Source organism: Nomascus leucogenys, chromosome 1a, assembly GCF_006542625.1.
Source record: "Nomascus leucogenys isolate Asia chromosome 1a, Asia_NLE_v1, whole genome shotgun sequence".
In the NCBI taxonomy this organism is placed as follows: domain Eukaryota; kingdom Metazoa; phylum Chordata; class Mammalia; order Primates; family Hylobatidae; genus Nomascus; species Nomascus leucogenys.
Genome location: NC_044381.1, coordinates 29,677,648 through 29,695,617, shown reverse-complemented (window position 1 = coordinate 29,695,617; position 17,970 = coordinate 29,677,648). Strand labels below are relative to the sequence as shown.

The 17,970-nt window shown below is 43.1% G+C and overlaps 1 protein-coding gene across 2 annotated transcripts in view; it reads right to left on the bottom strand.

Annotated features, from left to right (window-relative positions):
* The window catches only part of ABCA1 (ATP binding cassette subfamily A member 1), a 147,369-nt gene that overhangs the window by 96,395 nt on the left and 33,004 nt on the right, over positions 1–17,970 (bottom strand). Inside the window, exons 3-5 of one of the 2 annotated variants that reach the window (XM_030826599.1) lie at positions 11,230–11,323; positions 6,526–6,667; positions 5,138–5,256 (exon numbers count right to left, since the gene is read on the bottom strand). In XM_030826599.1, the coding sequence (XP_030682459.1) occupies positions 5,138–5,256; positions 6,526–6,667; positions 11,230–11,323 (355 nt within the window). Of the gene's footprint in view, positions 1–5,137; positions 5,257–6,525; positions 6,668–11,229; positions 11,324–17,970 lie in introns of those variants that run through there. The other variant, XM_030826653.1, reaches the window with a different exon arrangement.

Below are 17,970 nucleotides of genomic sequence, written 5' to 3'. Positions count from 1 at the left end.
TTTCTGGTTGTTTCACCAACGAAAGTTCCAATTTCAAGGCAAAGAAACTTAAGGCCCAGAGAGGCGGAACAAATGGCAAAGGCCAAACAGTCAGCCAGGAACAGAAGGGGAAGCAAAGCAACTAGAATTTATCATGTGTCAACTGTGGGCTATGAGCTTCACTATCAGTCATCCACAGACATCGTCTAATTTAATGCTCAGTGACCCTCAGGGCAGCTAATCTTCAGGTAGACTCTGGGCCAGGAAGAATCAACGCATGCCAAAGTTCACACTTAATGAAGGATGGAGCATGGATTTCTTCCCAAAATGAATCTTAATACAAAGCCCCACACTCACTCTTATACCAATGTTTTCCAATCTTCAATCATTTACAAACTACTCTCATAAATTTTACCATATTCACATAAAATGTTTCTTTTGAATTAACTTTAATTATATTTTTCCTGTTGAACATCCTCCCAAGCAATAATTTCCATGAAATTGCAATTTGATGTGTGTTCAAATTAAAAGTTCTCATCCACGTACTGTCTAAAATCATCCCAGATACCACACAAAACTCACCCAGAAAAACACTTATCTCTGCCAGTCTGCATCTCACAGAGACAAAATACAGACATGTCACTTTCCCTAGGGTTTCTGAGGATGTATCCAATTTTTACATCTTGAGTTGCAGTCACCATAGGTATTTAAGATGAATGAATGCTTCTCACACTGCCTTGCAAACATGAATTAATTTAGCCACCACTCAGCTCGTGTGCCTGTACTCTGGTTTAGGAAGAAAATAATAAAATGTCTAAAAAGTTCCAGTGATGAGAAAAGTGGGTGAGGCGCCCTGTAAGACTTCCTCCTTGGATTTCTTATTAGGATGATTTCAAGGATAATTAGAAGATTTGTCCACGGCTTAATTCCTGAAATGGGAGTTCTTCCCAGTTGAAAGATTATTAAAACAGCACAATAGAGCACTGTAGAAGGAGAACTGCCTGGAGCAGCAAGGGGGTTTAGCCGTGATTTATTCCCAGAATATCCCTTCTGTGGTTGTGTAGACTTGGGACAGTCACTTCCCCCTTCTTGGTCAGATTCTTTTCTAGAATAGAAATTCCACATGGAGAGGGGCCATATTTATTTTGGACACCTCTGTGTCTCAGCACTTAGAACAGTGATTGGCATACAGAAGATGCTCAATAAATCAGGGTTGAATGATTGAATCAACTCCTTTATCTATAAATGAACTAACTGGTCTCTAAGGTCTCTTCCAATAAGTGGAAATAAAACGACGCTCTAGCCAAGGAAATCATGAGAGTGTTTGAGTAGAGATCCCCATATCTACAAATCATCTGTGGATAGTCCAACAAATTTAGCAGATGCAAGCTGAAGGAAAGAACAAGATAAACTTTCCAACAGGATCACAGAAGCAGGAGCCCAGTGGACCAGCACTGATTACAACACAGGCCTGAGTGGTAGTGTCTACAGGGGTGGTTAGTCTCCACTGCACTGATCCAAGCTTCAAGTCTTTGTCCCACTGTTATTGATGACTTGAATGAGGCCAAAGAGAGTTGTTTATCACATCTCTAGATGACGAGAAAGGAGTAGCAGATATAATACATGGCAAAATCAGAATCTAAAATGGTTTTGGGAGGATGAGATGGCATAGGGAATCTAAACAAGTAAAATAGGAAAAAGACATTTTTCCCTTTAGTTCAAAAAGCCAACAATACAACAAAGAAATGGAGAACACGTAATTTGCAATTCTGCCTATTTAAAATAATCACAATTTTGTTTGAGTGCCCATGGAATATGAGTCGACAAGCTGACGTGAATGCCAAAATGCCTAATGCAATCTCAGACTGCATTAACGGAAATGTTGCACTCAGAACAAGGGAGGCAAAAATCCCTTTCTCCTCTGTGCCAGAACACTTCTGTAATTTCCAGTAAACTTCAAAAAGCACACAGACACACTGAAACACAACCAGAGGAGAGGCAGAAATGGGGAGGAAAAACATTCCATAAGAGGAAAGGAGGCCATTTCGCCTAAAAAATCATGGACTTTGGGAAAACAGGGAAAGAAAAACATGAGAGCTGTCTTCAACTATTTCAAGGAAAATAGAATTAGACTTGTTCTCTAGAAAGCATAACAGGGTGGTGAATATCTTCTAACAATTAGAGCTGTCAACACCCAGAATGAGCTACTTAGTGAGCGGTAGGTCCCCGCCCTGGGAAGGTAGGTGTGTGGTAAGAGGTGAATGAGGACAAAGCTCCAAACCAGGTCAGCTTCAAGGATCCTCCCAGCCCTGGGAGAGACAGCACAGGAGAGCCAAGCTCATCATGCTGTGATGGGGTGTCAGTGCAGATAAACACAGGTCTCAAAGTGGGGATCCATACTGACACATGCCAGTCTCAGCTTCTCTCCGAAATTGACAGAGTGCTATTCGCAATCAGCAAAAAGTTGGCCAGGTGCAGTGGCTCATGCCTGTAATCCCAGCCCTTTTGGAGGCTAAGGCAGGAGGATCACTTGAGCCCAGGAATTCGAGGCTGCAGTGAGCTCCGTGAGCTCTAAGTGCACCACTGCACTCTAGCCTGGGTAACAGAAAGAGATCCTGTCTCTAAACAAATAAAATTAAAAATAAAAATAAATTTAAACAAATAAATAAAATAAGTAAATAAAAACAAAAATCAGTAAAAAGTTACTGATTTCCTGTAGGAAAAGGCAGTGTTTCTGTGCATTTTCCCCTATACTGAAGCCTGTTTTGTACTACAAGACAAGCAAAGAAAGAAAGAATTTAAGAAACAGCTGCAAGGCAGAAAAGGGGACATCCTGAGTGAACAGAGAGATATGAAACAAGCACCGACATAATAATACACTCAAAATCTAAGAGACCTTCTCTCCTCAGAGCTGTGCACGCAACTGTAGGGTTTTTAGACACAGATGTGGCTTCTTCACCACTTAACTCATGTCTCCAGTTTCTCAAAGAAGGCCAGGCACGGTGGCTGACGCCTGTAATCCCAGCACTTTGGGAGGCTGAGGCAGGCAGATCACGAGGTTAGGACATCGAGACCATCCTGGCCAACATGGTGAAATCCCATCTCTACTAAAAATACAAAAATTATTTGGGCATGGTGGTGCATGCCTATAGTCCCAGCTACTCAGGAGGCTGAGGCAGGAGAATCGCTTGAACCCAGGAAGCAGAGGCTGCAGTGAGCCAAGACTGCACCACTGCACTCCAGCCCAGTGACAGAGTGAGGCTCTGTCTTAAAAAAAAAAAAAAAAAAAGAAAAGAAAAGAAAAAGGAAACTAGTGGTGTTTTAAGGCAGTCTCCTCCACTAAGATCAGAAAGTCTGCTTGACAACTTACCCCCATCAGCCAGTCTATTTCAATTGCTGCATAAATTGCAAGGCAGAAGAACAAGGCCAGGTGCTCAGAAATGCATCACTGTCTTGTAAGAATACTGGCTCTCATTTATTGGGAATCTACTATGTGCCAGATACTACATTAGGTTTTATAGTTTACATTTCAAGTTAGCAGCTATTTTATAGTTGAGGAAATTAAGGCTCAGGGGTTAAATGGCTTGGTTGAGATGTCACCACTCCAAAAAAAATCATAACTCATATTCACTAAGTGCTTCCTATGTGCCAAATACTGTTTTTAAGCAATTACATGTTTTATCTCATTAACAGCTAAGAAGAGGTGGCTGAAAGGGTGCTAACTAACCTATTCACAAAGTCCTGCAGCCACAAGGTAATGTATGCTAGCACTCTTTCCTCTGCACCACGCTGTCTCTTGCTACAGAGGTAAAGGAAATATCCCCAGCTGTGCCTCTGGTCAACCAGCAGGGGCTCTCCAGTAAATAAAGAAGGACTGAGGCTTTGATCAGGGGTTGTTGCTACCTTTCTGTCTCCTGCACCAGAAGAAATGTCCATGTGCAAGACCAGGACGTGCAGGTCAAGGAAACAGCATCTCGATGGCCTGGCTGCACAGCCAGGTGTGGTCTAAGTGGACGCTCCAAGCATAGCCATACCTCTGTCTGCTGTAAAGCAGCACCTCCTCCATGCCACCCCTAAGACAGCTTTGCTTCCCTTTGTCATCAAGTCCCACATTGCCCATTGCCTCTTTTCCTGCCCAAGGAAAGCACAGTTCTGTAGCCTTAAAAAAAAAAAAATACTCAAATCTGAATCTGGTTTAAACTCTAGAACTTTATCATTTCTTCTTTTGCCAAATAGAAAACAAACTGGTAGGCCTTTCAGCAAAGGCCAGCCAACTCCATCCCTCCCTAAACACCAAACAGAATAAAAAGCACTTCCCTGGAGCAGTGGCAGCCATTGGTCCATGATGGGGAGTAATTTATCACTGACATTGTTTAGAACCACCGGCGCATGGTAATAATAAAATGCAGACCAGCTTTTATCGGCTTCGCTATTGCTTCTACATTCTCTACAGACCATGCACACGCCATTACTGGCTGCACTCAGCCAGCTGCTCCCACCAGCCTCTGTCCCCTTGCCAGGCCACTGCCCGGGAGGCTGCTCTGATGCTATGGCAGCCAATGCCTCAGTCAGCAAATGCCCACTCCTCAGATACCTCCTGGATGGCACGCAATAAATTGCCTGGATACTTACCAGATCAGAGGTAAAGATTTCACTTTTTAAAGACAACAAGTTCAAATGCCCATCAGACTAATTGAAATGACTAGGGGAAAATGAATTGCATTCTCTTTTTAGAAAGAAGTGCTTAACTTTCACTTATCCATATCAACTTACAACTGTAATTGCTCTTATATGCACAGAAATACCCTGTCTATAAATCTGTCCATTCACTGCAACCATATGGCCAACTCCAAAAAAATGCAGTTGGCAGCAATCTGCACCCCTAGCTGTCCCTAAGGCCAAGTCTGTAATATTCTTCTCTGGGGACTTTTCTTCTGTGTTCCCAGAGGAGATTAGTACATCACTGCCTGTGGCAACCAGCTCCCCTAGTTTCTTCACCAATGCCTCCTGGAGAGGGGCCCTACAGGCCAGACACCAAGGAGAAAAACCCCTTGGGGAAGATCTAATGGGAACAAGCCCCAGACACCTGGGCTACTCTCTTTCCCTGGTGCAGGTCAATTTCCAATTATAAACGGATGCAGAGAAGGTTTTTGCTTACTTGAGCTGGATTTCTTGATCTGCTGTAATGTTCTCAGAACTTTGCGCATGTCCTTCATGCTGGTGTCTTTCTGGCTGTATAAAAGAAGCCTCCGAGCATCTGAGAACAGGCGAGACACACTGTAAAGGGTGCAAGAAAAGGAGAAAGGCTCTAGTTAGGCCAACTGCCTCTGCTGCTTTACAAAAGTGAATGCCAAGTGCACACGACTCAGCCTGGCTCTCAGGTCCTCCGCAGGCTGGCCCTGGCCCACTCTCATGGCTCCCCACACCCAGCTCCATTCATCACCATGTTCCCTCCCCGACCCATCATCACTGCCCCAAATGCCCTTCTCCATTGGTCTACACACCCAAATCTTACCACCCTTCAAGGCCCGGCTCATCATGCATGTGCACACACATGCATGCACACACATGCCCCCAGGGCTGACTTATCCATGAGGCACAGTAAGTTCAGTGGCCTGGGCCTGGGATACTCTTAAGGGCATATTAAAATGTTTTAATTTATTTTAAAAGCAGAATTAAAAGTTAATACACTAAAAATGTATGAACAATCATGAATCTGGTCTGGATTGCATTCATCTTTATACCAATGCAGTCATGAAATATAATTTTTAATATTTGTGTATGGAAGGGGCCCATGGAGGCTACAAAGCCAGTCTAGGGTCCATGAACATGACAGTGTGGCCCTGCATGCAGCAGCTGCAGCTTCCTCAGGATTGTCCTGAGCCACATCCCATAGTCCTTAGTCCGTCCTAACTTACATCACGGTCCTGTGCATTTGAAGAATCCCCAATGTCTCATTTGGGAGACACTTATTATGCCCATACTATGTCCAGGCACTGAAGCCAGGAGCCAGGAATACAAAGGGAAGGGGCAGCATCCTGCTTTGCTCAAGGAGTTCATGCTCAGGGGAGAAAGACCTGCAGACATTGTAGTCTGATGGGGCAGTGACAGAGGTGAGAGAGGTGATCTGATGCAGCGAAGACAGAACTCCCCTAGCCTCAGCTGTCAGCTCCTTATGGGCAAGGACCCTTCCAGCATGCATCTTTGTGCCAGCCCCTACCCCCTAGCTCCTAGAGCCAGCCCATTCAGATGGCACATCTGCTGAATCATACCATTAACAACATATAGTATATTCCAAAATAGCTAGCAGACAGGACTTGAAATGTTCACAACTTAAAGAAATGATAAATACTCGAGGTGATGGATACCCCAAATACCCCAAATTCTCTGAAATCCTCCCCTCCCTCATTCTGCGGACTCTATCACACAAGCATTTAGAAAAACAACTTCACTTAAATCCAGCCATTCAAAATTCTCCAGAGGACAAGAAGGGAAGGAAAAGGATTAACTGACAAGTTTGGAAAGAAAACCTGATCTGATACTTACATGGATTTGTTAAAGTTTCCAACAACTCCGGGAGCCTCCCCAGGAGTCGGGTAACGGAAACAGGGGTTGTTGGCATTACAGATAATCCCCTGAACCCAAGGAAGTGTTCCTGCAGAGGGCATGGCTTTATTTGGAAAATGGCCTGTTGAAATCGAGGAGTAGAAAAACACAGGGAGAAACATTAATTCTCTGAAGCGATTTTGAGGCTCCATTTATACAATGCTTCATGCCAAGTCTGTCCGTCCCATTCCCCACATCCCAGAGACTTGTCTCTTCTGAATAAATCTGACTCTCAGGTGGAAACTTGGCCTCACATGCCATTCTTAATCTAGTGGACATCATCTGTAGAATGCAGTTCATGATACCAGTGTTGGAGAAGGGATGAGAGGGGTCCTAAGCAGAAAGTCCCTGGCGTCCTTAGTTCCTCTTTGACAGCCAGCCTCAGCTCTCAGACATAGAGGGGACTTGGGGATGCCCTAAGCCTATTTTTTCATACTCTAAGGAGGTAACTATGGTAAGATAAAGTGGGCCGGGCACGGTGGCTCGTGCCTGTAATCCCAGCACTTTGGGAGGCCAAGGTGGGTGGATCACCTGAGGTCAGGAGTTCAAGACCACCCTGGCCAACATGGTGAAACCCTGTCTCTACTAAGCATACAACAATTCGATGGGCTTGGTGGCAGGCGCCTGTAATCCCAGCTACTCAGAAGGCTGAGGCAGGCGAATCGCTTGAACTCAGGAGGTGGAGGTTGCAGTGAGCCAAGACTGCGCCATTTCACTCCAGCCTGGGTGACAAGAGCGAAACTCCATCTCAAAAAAATAAAAATAAATAAAATAAGATAAGGTGACTGACAAAGAACACTCGCAAAGTTAGCTGGCACGACTGGGAGTAGAACCCCCATCTCCATGGTCCCAATCCAAGCCTCTTCCTACACCTGCGGTTAGATTGGAATTTAGCTCATCTCAAACCCCTGTGGTACTCTCCTCAATTTGCCAAACATTTGTCAGTTTCACCTCCTCTGCCAGCCATAAAGCTCCTCAAGGGCACCTGAAAAACACAGAGGCTTGGGATCTGATGTCATCTGTGAAGCTTCAGGGGTTTTGTTGTTATTATTGTTGTTTTGTCACTAATTAAAACAATGAGGCCCCATGCAGTAGGTCATCCTCTTGCTCTCCTCTTTCTTTCTTACAATGAGCTTCTTACCAAAAGGATGATGGGACATATTTGGGCTTGGTCCTAGGATTCGGTATGGCACAGTTTGGTTTGTGGTCATAATACATGGATGCTGCTTATGAGAATCAAGATTAATAGGCCCTGGATGAGGGACTCTTAACCCAAGGACCTGTTCAGGTATGGACAGAAAGGCCAGAGCTCCAGCTTCTATCATATTCTCAGGGCTATCTGTGACCCCAAAAGAGTTCACAGTTATCAAGAACCACAGCTCCAGGTGGTGAAGAACAAGTAGCTTCAAAGGCTTTGGGGTCAAACCAATTGGAATTCACATCCAGTCCCTGCAGCTTGCTAAGCAGTGACTTTAGCCAAGTCATTGACCCCATACCCTCAGTTTTCTCATCTGTAAAATGGTGATAAAAGTACAATTAACTTCACAGAGCTGTGGTGAGCATCACATGAGGCCCTGCAGGCAAAGCATTTTTGCAGAGTGCCTGGTGCATGACAAAGGCTCAACAAATGGGCCTATGAGGATTTTCCAGGCACTGTGGGAGTGAATTTACCAAAGCACTCACTCTGCTATTGCCCAGCAGGAACACTCCTTCCATCTCACAGCTACCACCTCCCTCCAAAGTCGGAACCTTGTTTTATTCATCTTTTTATTTTCATGCAAATGGGCTGAGCTCCCCAGAAGTTAACCCAAAGTCAGGACTTGCTGCACTTTGCATTTCAATATAGGGTCCGTCTTTCTTTTCTATCCGTACTCCAACCAGAGAGGCAACATCCAAAGCAAGGATGTGATAAGATCTGATCACTGTGGCCACCCTCTGCAGGGACTCTGGCCTATTGAACATTTACATAGTTAATCTCCCTATCTTCCTGTTAATAGTTCAAGGAAAACCAAACAAGGCCCCTTGCCTAAGTCAGCTGCTCTTCATTCAGGGAGATTTACGTAACCCAACCAAATACTCGAAGGACCAAAAGATTCTCCCCTTTCAATGCCAGGAGATACTGGCACTGTAGACAGAGTGGCATAGGTGAAAAGCAGCACAGGGCAGTGATGGTGAAGGTATTTCAGGTTATCCCTTAGCAGGGGCGGCAAAGGCCCTTCCTTGTACGTCGTGCCACATCCTATTTGCAAACAAAAGTAGCATAAGGACTAGGCAGTGGGTGCACAGGAAGACAGGTAAATAATATAATGGGCTCTCAGGACCCAGGGGAGTTTTTAAGACCTTGATAACTCTGGTTTGGACTGGGGAAGATTTACAGAGAATTTCACACCAGTCCTTTGTTCCTAGGGACAAGACACCTCTTCAAGTTCCACCTTAACTTTTAACTCTGCTCTTCCAACTAGGTCCCTGGAGGGTGATGAGAACAGAAGGTAAGGTTGCAAGAAGTGCATGGATGTGGCCGGGCATGGTGGCTCATGCCTGTAATCCCAGCACTTTGGGAGGCTGAGGCAGGCGAATCACCTGAGGCCGGGAGTTCCAGACCAGCGTGGTCAATTAACATGGTGAAACCCCGTCTCTACTAAAAATACAAAAATTAGCCGGACGTGGTGGCACATGCCTGTAGTCTCAGCTATTTGGGAGGCTGAGGCAGGAGGCTCACTTGAACCTGGGAGGCAGAGGTTGTAGTGAGCGGAGATTGCACCACTGCACTCCAGTCTGAGCGACAGAGCAAGACTCCGTCTCAAAACAAAAACAAACAAACAAACAAAGAAGTGCATAGATGTAAGGAAAAGTCTCATTTACCATCTGTATATACAAGAATTTCAGAACTTTTCTGAAAATTTATGATCTGGAGTCAGAAGAATCTAGGTTAAAATTCAACAGCCTGCCCAAGATCACAACCTCGGTGAAGGGCAGAGGCAGGATACAAACAATCCCCAACTTGTCTGATGCCAAAGATATTTGCAATTTCCACTACACCATCCTGCCTGCTTGTAATCATTCCAGAAAATCATTCGTCTAGTAGATGAAAAAACTGAGTTTGCCCTTGAAACTTATACTTCAGTGGTGCTTGGCATAATGCTTAAATAAAATCTAAAATGTATTTGCTCATCAATCAAAAAAACTCTTTGGGGTTCCAAAAGAGAAAACAGAATTATCTCACAGGCATATAAATTGCGTATAAATTTCAGTTTATGCTTTTTTTTTTCTTTTGAGACAGAGTCTCAGTCTGTCGCCCAGGCTGGAATGCAATGGCATGATCTCGGCTCACTGCAACCTCAGCCTCGTGGGTTCAAGCAATTCTCCTGCCCCAGCCTCCCCAGTAGCTGGGATTACAGGTGTGCACCACCATGCCTGGCTAATTTTTGTATTTTTAGTAGAGACGAGGTTTCACCGTGTTGGCCAGGCTGGTTTCAAACTCCTGACCTCAAGTGATCCACCCACCTTGACCTCCCACTGGGCCCGGCCCACTCTTTTCTTTTTTGGTGAAATCTGGAAATCATGTCTCAGAAAATGTTTCTTGAGGGGGGTGTGTGTGTGTGTGTGTGTGTGTGTGTGTGTGTGTGTAATATGACTATGTGTGATGTGCATTAGAAAATTAGCAAGTAAATAACTGTTGCTATGTATTGTGAGAAAGATGGGACCAGGCCAAGAAACACAATTAAAAGGTGGCCCTGGCCCCATTGCTTTCCTGGAAGAACAGTATCTCGTAAGCTTGTGGGTCTCGTAGTGGTATGGACTGAGCTGCTTAGTGGTAGGAAAAACCACCAGGGCAGTGAAACTGAAGTCCCAGCTACATTTCCCAGATACGTAAATGTTGATCCTTTAGATTTGGCCATTTCTGCAATGTCAATCCACCCACTGAGCCCAGCCCTAAGAGAAAGACTGTGATTGTAAGACAATACACTGACAATAATAATATGAGGTAGGTATTATAGGTATTACTATTCCCTTTTTAAAAGAAGCTTAAATCACTTGTCCAAGGTCATATGCTTAGTGAATGCTGACACCAGAATTCATACCCAGATAACCTGACATCTGGAGCTTGTGTTGCTAGCCACTACTGTATTTTCTATGCTCACTCTAAAGGCTGTTATCAAAATACAGGATTGACAGTCAGATGATCTGAGTTCTATTCCAGGTTGTTATGAGAATAAAATAATATTAGTAAAACTGAGAAGTTCTACACAAATGCTGCTTAAAATTCTGTGTTCCACAATTTGCAATGTGTGATTAAGACATCATGCATATGGAAAAGACTAGGTGTTAAGGCATTATCTTAAATGTGCTTTTAATCACCACTTTCTAAAATTATCAGTAAGGTTATTCTATTTTCATGATTTAAAATGTGTAAAAGAGATGTTGGCTATTGTTATAATTACAATTATCACCATTCACTAGGACTGAAAACAGTCTCCTGAGTTCATGCCTTATGAACAAATTAGAAACCTAGGTTTTCTGATCCAAACCATGTGTGATGTTTCCCAAAGACAGCATCTTTGGAAAAGTCCAATTTAGCCCACGTTCACTGCCTGGATTTTCCCTGCCATTGGTGAGTCTCAGGCAACATCAACAGTTACTTACATTCATGTTGTTCATAGGGTGGGTAGCTCAGCCGAACAGAGATCAGGATCAGGAAGATAAACAGAGGCCAGGCCACTTCCAGCAGCAGCTGACACTGAATGGGAAATAAGACACAACACTGTAAATTTAAAAATAACATGGATGTCCAACGCCACTGGGATTTGGGAAATCCACAGAAAATTTCATTTACTAATTAATCAACTTCTCCAGTCTTTCCTACCACTCTCTAAGCTTTAACAGAACTGTTTGGAGTTCCAAACTTTTAATACACCATTCCATATACCTCTGTGTCTTCCCTTAGGTAAGGGAAGATGTTTCCTATCCTGCTTTATCTGGTTCACTTCTACTCATTCTTCAGGATTCATAGTGGCATAATTTCCTTTACTAAAATCTCAGCCTGAGCTAGAAGCCCTCCTCCTGTGCTACTCCAGTAACCCAGGCACACTCCTGCAGCATTTTCCTGGAGCTCCTGAAATCATCTGTTTCTGTTGCTGGCTTCTTCCGCACACTGAGCGCTCTGAAAGCAGGCACCCATCCGAGTTTCTCTGCATCCCCAGCCTTAGCACAGTGCCAGGTATGTGGTGACTATGTTGAAAGGAGAGGACCAGGGCAACCTGCTGTGCTAAATACACACAACACTTGCTCCTCCAATTGCACACAAAGCTGCTCCCTATGGGGCAGAGAAGAGGGCTCTCAAAGACAATGAAAATTCACACACAGTTTCATATTGAGCTGTGCGCACTCAGGACTGTACAGAGAGAGTGCGAAGTCCTTCCCCATCTGTCCAGGTCTGGTCACCATCTTCTCCAATGAGTTAAAAGATCATTGAACTTCTAAGCAAGCATGATACACTGGTTAAAACAATGAGGTTTCTCCAAAGGAAAACCCTGCCTCAGTGAGTTACCAAGGGATAAATTAGCAGAAGGACAAGATGGAAATCACTACACATAATGTAATTGAGCCCGTAGTGTTCAGAACAACTAGTTACACTGCCTGAAGTCTATCACCTCTCCCATTCCTTTCATTTCTATATTCCAACATTGTAATCAAGATAAACACCAAAGAGCCCAAAAGAGTCACAGGGCGTTGTGTTTAAGAATAATTATAACTTATAACTGTGGCTTCAGAGTCACACAGCCAAGAGAACACTGGTATAAAATCCCTTTTTGTCTTCTTTTTTTAAAAAAAGCAAAAGATTGGGCTGGGCACAGTGGCTCATGCCTGTAATCCCAGCACTTTGGGAGGCCGAGGCGGGTGGATCAGCTGAGGTCAAGGAATTCCAGACCAGCCTGGCCAACATGGTAAAACCCTGTCTCTACTAAAAATACAAAAAAGTAACTGGGCATAGTGGTGGGTGCATGGAATCCCAGGTACTTGGGAGGCTGAGGCAGGAGAATCGCTTGAACCCAGGAGGCGGAGGTTGCAGCGAGCTGAGATTGTGCCACTGTACTCCAGCTGGGGCAACAGAGAGAGACTCCGTCTCAAAAAAAAAAAAAAGCAAAGATTTTTTTTTTTTTTTTTTTTTTGGAGACAGGGTCTTGCTCCATCGTCCAGGCAAGGGTACGATCTAGAGATCATAGCTCACTGTAACGTCAAACTCTTAGGTTCAAGTGATCCTCTCCCCTAGGGCTCCCAAACTGCTGGGATTACAGGCGTGAGCCATTGCACTCAGCCAAAGCAGAAATTTTTTCTTGATCTTCAAGTCCGCATATTTTTATGGAAAATTTGAAAATAAAAAAATACAGAAAAGTTTAAAAAGGTAAATATAAATCACCTTAATCCTACCTCCCAGAGACAATCCCTAGTAAACTGAACTAACGATGGATCTCTGTTAATATCTTTTGTCTTTTTTCATGCATACATAAATAATATTTTTTCTCTACAATATTGACACTATGCACATATATACTTTTGTATTCTGCTTTTTCATTTAAGATCATACTGGGAGAGCATTTCCCATGACATAAAATATACTCTTAAAACATGTCTTGTAATGTCTATTTGATATTCCACTCTATGAATAGATCATAATTGAACCTTTCTGCTATTGCTTGTGCTTCAGATTGTTTTGGGTGTTTTTTTTAATTAATTTATTTATTTGTTGTTTTATTTCTGATATTTTAAAAAAGTTTTTTATTTCTAAAGACCTTTGATATGGTTCTACATTAAACTCTTCTAAAAACTCTTTTTGGCAATGGACGCAGTGGCTCGTGCCTGTAATCACTTTGTGAGGCCAAGGCAGGCGGATCACCTGAGGTCAGGAGTTGGAGACCAGCCTGGCCAACATGGTGAAACGCTGTGTCTACTAAAAATACAAAAATTAGATGGGCATGGGGGTTGTATGCCTGTAATCCCAGCTACTTGAGAGGCCAAGGCAGGAGAATCACTTGAACCCAGGAGGCTAAGGCAGGAGAATCGCTCGAACCCAGGAGGCCTAGGTTGCAGTGAGCCAAGATCACGCCACTGCATGATCAGAGTGAGACTGGGCAGAAGGAAATACTGCGAGATAATGACAGTGGATGTACTAGGATGATAAGAACATAGGTGTGGCTGGCGCAGTGGCTTCTGCCTATAATCCCAGAACTTTGGGAGGCCAACGCAGGCAGATCACCTGAGGTCAGGAGTTTGAGACCAGCCTGGCCAACATGGTGAAACCCCATCTCTACTAAAAATACAAAATTAGCCAGGCATGGTGGTGCATGCCTGTACTCCCAGCTACTTGGGATGCTGAGGCAGGAGAATCACTTAAACCTGGGAAGCAGAGGTTGCCGTGAGCTGAGATCACGCCACTGCACTCCAGCCTGGGCAACAGAGCAAGACTCTGTCTCTTAAAAAAAAAAAAAAAAAGTGATGTTTTTAATACTTTCCTGTCTTTTCTAAATTTTCCACAATGAGCATGTATAAATTATCTCATGGAACAAAAAAACACTGTTACCATAAAACTATCAAGAATAGTTTGCGTAGACGACACAACAGAATGAGAAATAAAGTCAAATGGATCCCTCTCTGGAAGAAAGCATGCCGACAGTGGAGTACTCAAGACCAAACATGGGGCTGGTCTTGCTAATATTTCTGTAAATAATCCCAAAAAGGCAACATATTCAAATCTCCAAGCTTGGAATGACATTCAGCCTTTTCTCTTTTTTTAATAGCAAACACCTTTTTATTCTATAGCTTACTTTTTAAGTTGAGATATACATATATATCACATTGCATATCTTAAAGATATATAATTTGTATTTGTCAATTATACCTCAATAAAGCTGGGAGTGGGGGTGGGGAAGAAAGCAATTTTCTTTCTGTCAAAGAACAAAACCATGACTCTATGAAAATAAACTTTTCTCCCAGCTGAGCCAGGACTCCCTCATCTCAGTTTCCCCAGGTACTTTGTGTCTGTATCAGGACTTGGTACACCAGGGACCCTATTTATACATAAGCTTCCGCCTTAGGGTCACTTTCTTCTTACTAAGCCTACCACATGATAACGGCTTTAAAAATGTTTGGTGAGTAAATGAGCTGAAGTTTAGAAGATAATGAACATGGAAATATAAATCAGTTGAGCCCTTTGGGAAAGCAATGTAACAATACGTATTCAAGGGTCATGTTTATCCCATTTGCCCAATTACTATTCCTGGAAATTCATCTTAGGAAACTGAACTTAAGATATCAAAAAGCTATATGCATGAAGTTATTCATTCGTTGAAACATTATAATTGCAAAATATTGGAAACAACTTAATTGCACAGCAATAGGGAAATGATTAAATTATGGTACATGTACTCAACAATATATCATGCCACCACCACAACAATGTTTATGAAACACAGAAATCATTAACCATATAATATTAAGTGAAAAAAGCAGAACACACAATTATATGCCATTCCAAGCTTGTAGCTAAATAAAATCACTTACAAATATTAACAAAGACAGGAATACAACTTTTTTTTTTAAATGGCATGACTGTAAATAAATTTAGAAAATACTGAGGCCGGGTGCGGTGGCTCACACCTGTAATCCCAGCACTTTGGGAGGCTGAGGTGGGTTGATCATGAGGTCGGAGTTCAAGACCAGCCTGGTCAACAGGGTGAAACCCTGTCTCTACTAAAAATACAAAAAATAGCTGGGCGTGGTGGCAGGAGCCTGTAATCCCAGCTACTCGGGAGGCTGAGGCAGGAGAATTGTTTGAACCCAGGAGACAGAGGTTGGAGTGAGCCGAGATCGCTCCATTGCGCTCCAGCCTGGACAACAGAGCAAGAATTCGTCTCAAAAAAGAAAAGAAAAGAAAATACTAATGAAATGAGGGGAAAAAATGAAACTAAACAATGAGTATGAGTAAGATAAATAGTCATCAACCTTGAAGCTCTGAAACTACCATTTGTACTTTTAGGATAAATAGTAGTTACCGTTTATTTAGGCCCAATATGTACAAGGCACATGTTATATTAATTACTTGATTTAATCCTCAGGACAACCCTGTGAGATAGGAAACATTATTGTCTTCATTTTATATGTAGCAAGGCTAAGGCTGGAGGAAGGGTAAATCACAGAAATAGTCAGTAACGGGGTTGAGATGAGCAGCCAATTCTACCCAACTCAGGAGGCCACACGACATTCTATTTGACACCACGTGTGACTCAGGTAGGAAATGGCCCCACTAGGTGGCATGGTCTAGAAATATCAACAGGATCCACAGAGGTAAGATGAACTCACGGCTTGTAGATTTATAATACTTACAGCCAATACTGGGCAGCTACTGTGTACTCAGGACGTTTTGTGTATCTCATTTCCAGTATTTAATTCATAATAACTATGTGAGGTAGGTTGTATCATTACCGTTTTAGAAGTGAAGAAACTGAGGTTTGAACAATTTATGAGCCATAAGAAACTGCACCAATGTTTGAACCCAGATCTACTGACCCTTAATTGTGTGCTTTTCTACCCATCACGCTGCCATCACAAAGCTATGTTTGGGACACATACGTTTTAAGATATGCCACTTAAAAGAAACCCAGCACTTGCCAGCCCTGCTGAGCACTGATTTGACCCAATGAATCAGGGCTTATGTTCCTGGACATCTCTGCAGCCCCCATATCTAGGATCCTGTAGGGCAACAGATGCTTAAAATACGGTGGTTGACTGAAAAAAATGAATGGATCTTCCCCGTGGCAACTGACAGCAAAGGGCAAACAAAAAATCTTGCAAGCCATTTGGAGCAGCTGAAGCTGGTGAGTGTAAGCAGATCAGGAAAAGAGGTTAAAAAAAATTGATGATAATAATAATGAAAGGTCTTAGTATGTACCAGGGTTGTGAGTGCTTTATATACATTAACTCATTTAATCATTAAACAATCCAGTTAGTACTCTTGTTATACACATTTTACAGAAGAGGAAGCTGAGATTCAAAGAGTTAATACACTACCCAATGGTCCAAGATTGGCAAATGGCAGAGCCAAGATTCAAAGCCACTCTGACTGAAGGGCTCCTTCTCTTCGCCATTATGGACCCCAACCTCCTTATGCACTTTGCCTTCACTTACCAGAGCATACAGACAGACGCCTGCTCGCTCAAAGCCCTTGCTGAGCTGAGACACTAGCATGTATGAGTGAATTAAAGAGACTGTCTCCAAAGTTCACACCACCTGAGCCAGAGAACTCATGAGAGACAAAATTTAATCTTTGTCCTTTTACCTTGGACCTCTAAAATTCTTCCCATCATTGAACCTAGAACTCACCTACCAAACCCAGGGGAACGTTCCAGGTATTTCTTTTCATAATAGCCTCCCTCTAGAAACCAAACTTGACTTCTGCCAGGATATGCCATTATGGCTACACTCATTAATAAAATCAGATTTCTCCTCCATCTCTAAGCTTAGCACTTTTCCTAAACATAAACACTCACAAATAGCTTGGAAATGAAGTTGATCCTTTACCATTATAAATTCCTACAGAAAACTCTTCTAAATCTTGCTTTGGTGCCTACCCACCCAACCCCACACCTCCCCATGGGGTGGAAAGATGGGGAGAACCATTGTTTTTAAAAGGCATTTCTCACCAAAGTCAAAGCTGCTCCAAGAGTACCAAAGCACCACTTTGCACTTCCCATCTTGTTATTTCAACATGGGGATAACATGAGCAGGCACTGCTAGAGCAGATTTTCTTGATAGCGACCCTACTGACATTTGGGGACAGACAGTTGTCGTGAGAGACTCTCCAATGAATTCTAGGAAGTTTAGCAGCATCCCTGACCTCAACCTCTAAATATCAGCACGTACATTCTCAGGATTGTGACAACCAAAAATATCTCCAGATGTTATGCCCCTGGTGGAAGGGTGAGGGTGGGGTGGGGTTGGAGGATAACTGCCCCCAGTTGAGAACCACTGCTCTTGAGCTATTATGAGAATTAAATGTATTTCACATAGAAGGCTTAGCACAGAATCTAGTACTTATCATCATGTTATTCAATATGCATCAAACCACTCTTGAATCATCATTCATAGTTATGCCAACATCTCCCACACTACAGATGTTCACTGTCCACTTGATTATTCATGCCTGACTTTTGCTGCTGGCCGCAGAAGTCCATAGACCACAACCCAGTCACTCTGTGAACACATTTCACTACCTAGCCTGAGGACACAGTCACGGTGCTCTTAAATTCTTGAGATTTATCCACGTTAATTCAAGGTTAGGGCAGCGCAAGGGCCATGTACAAAGAACACAGAAAACTAGCAGAATAAAAT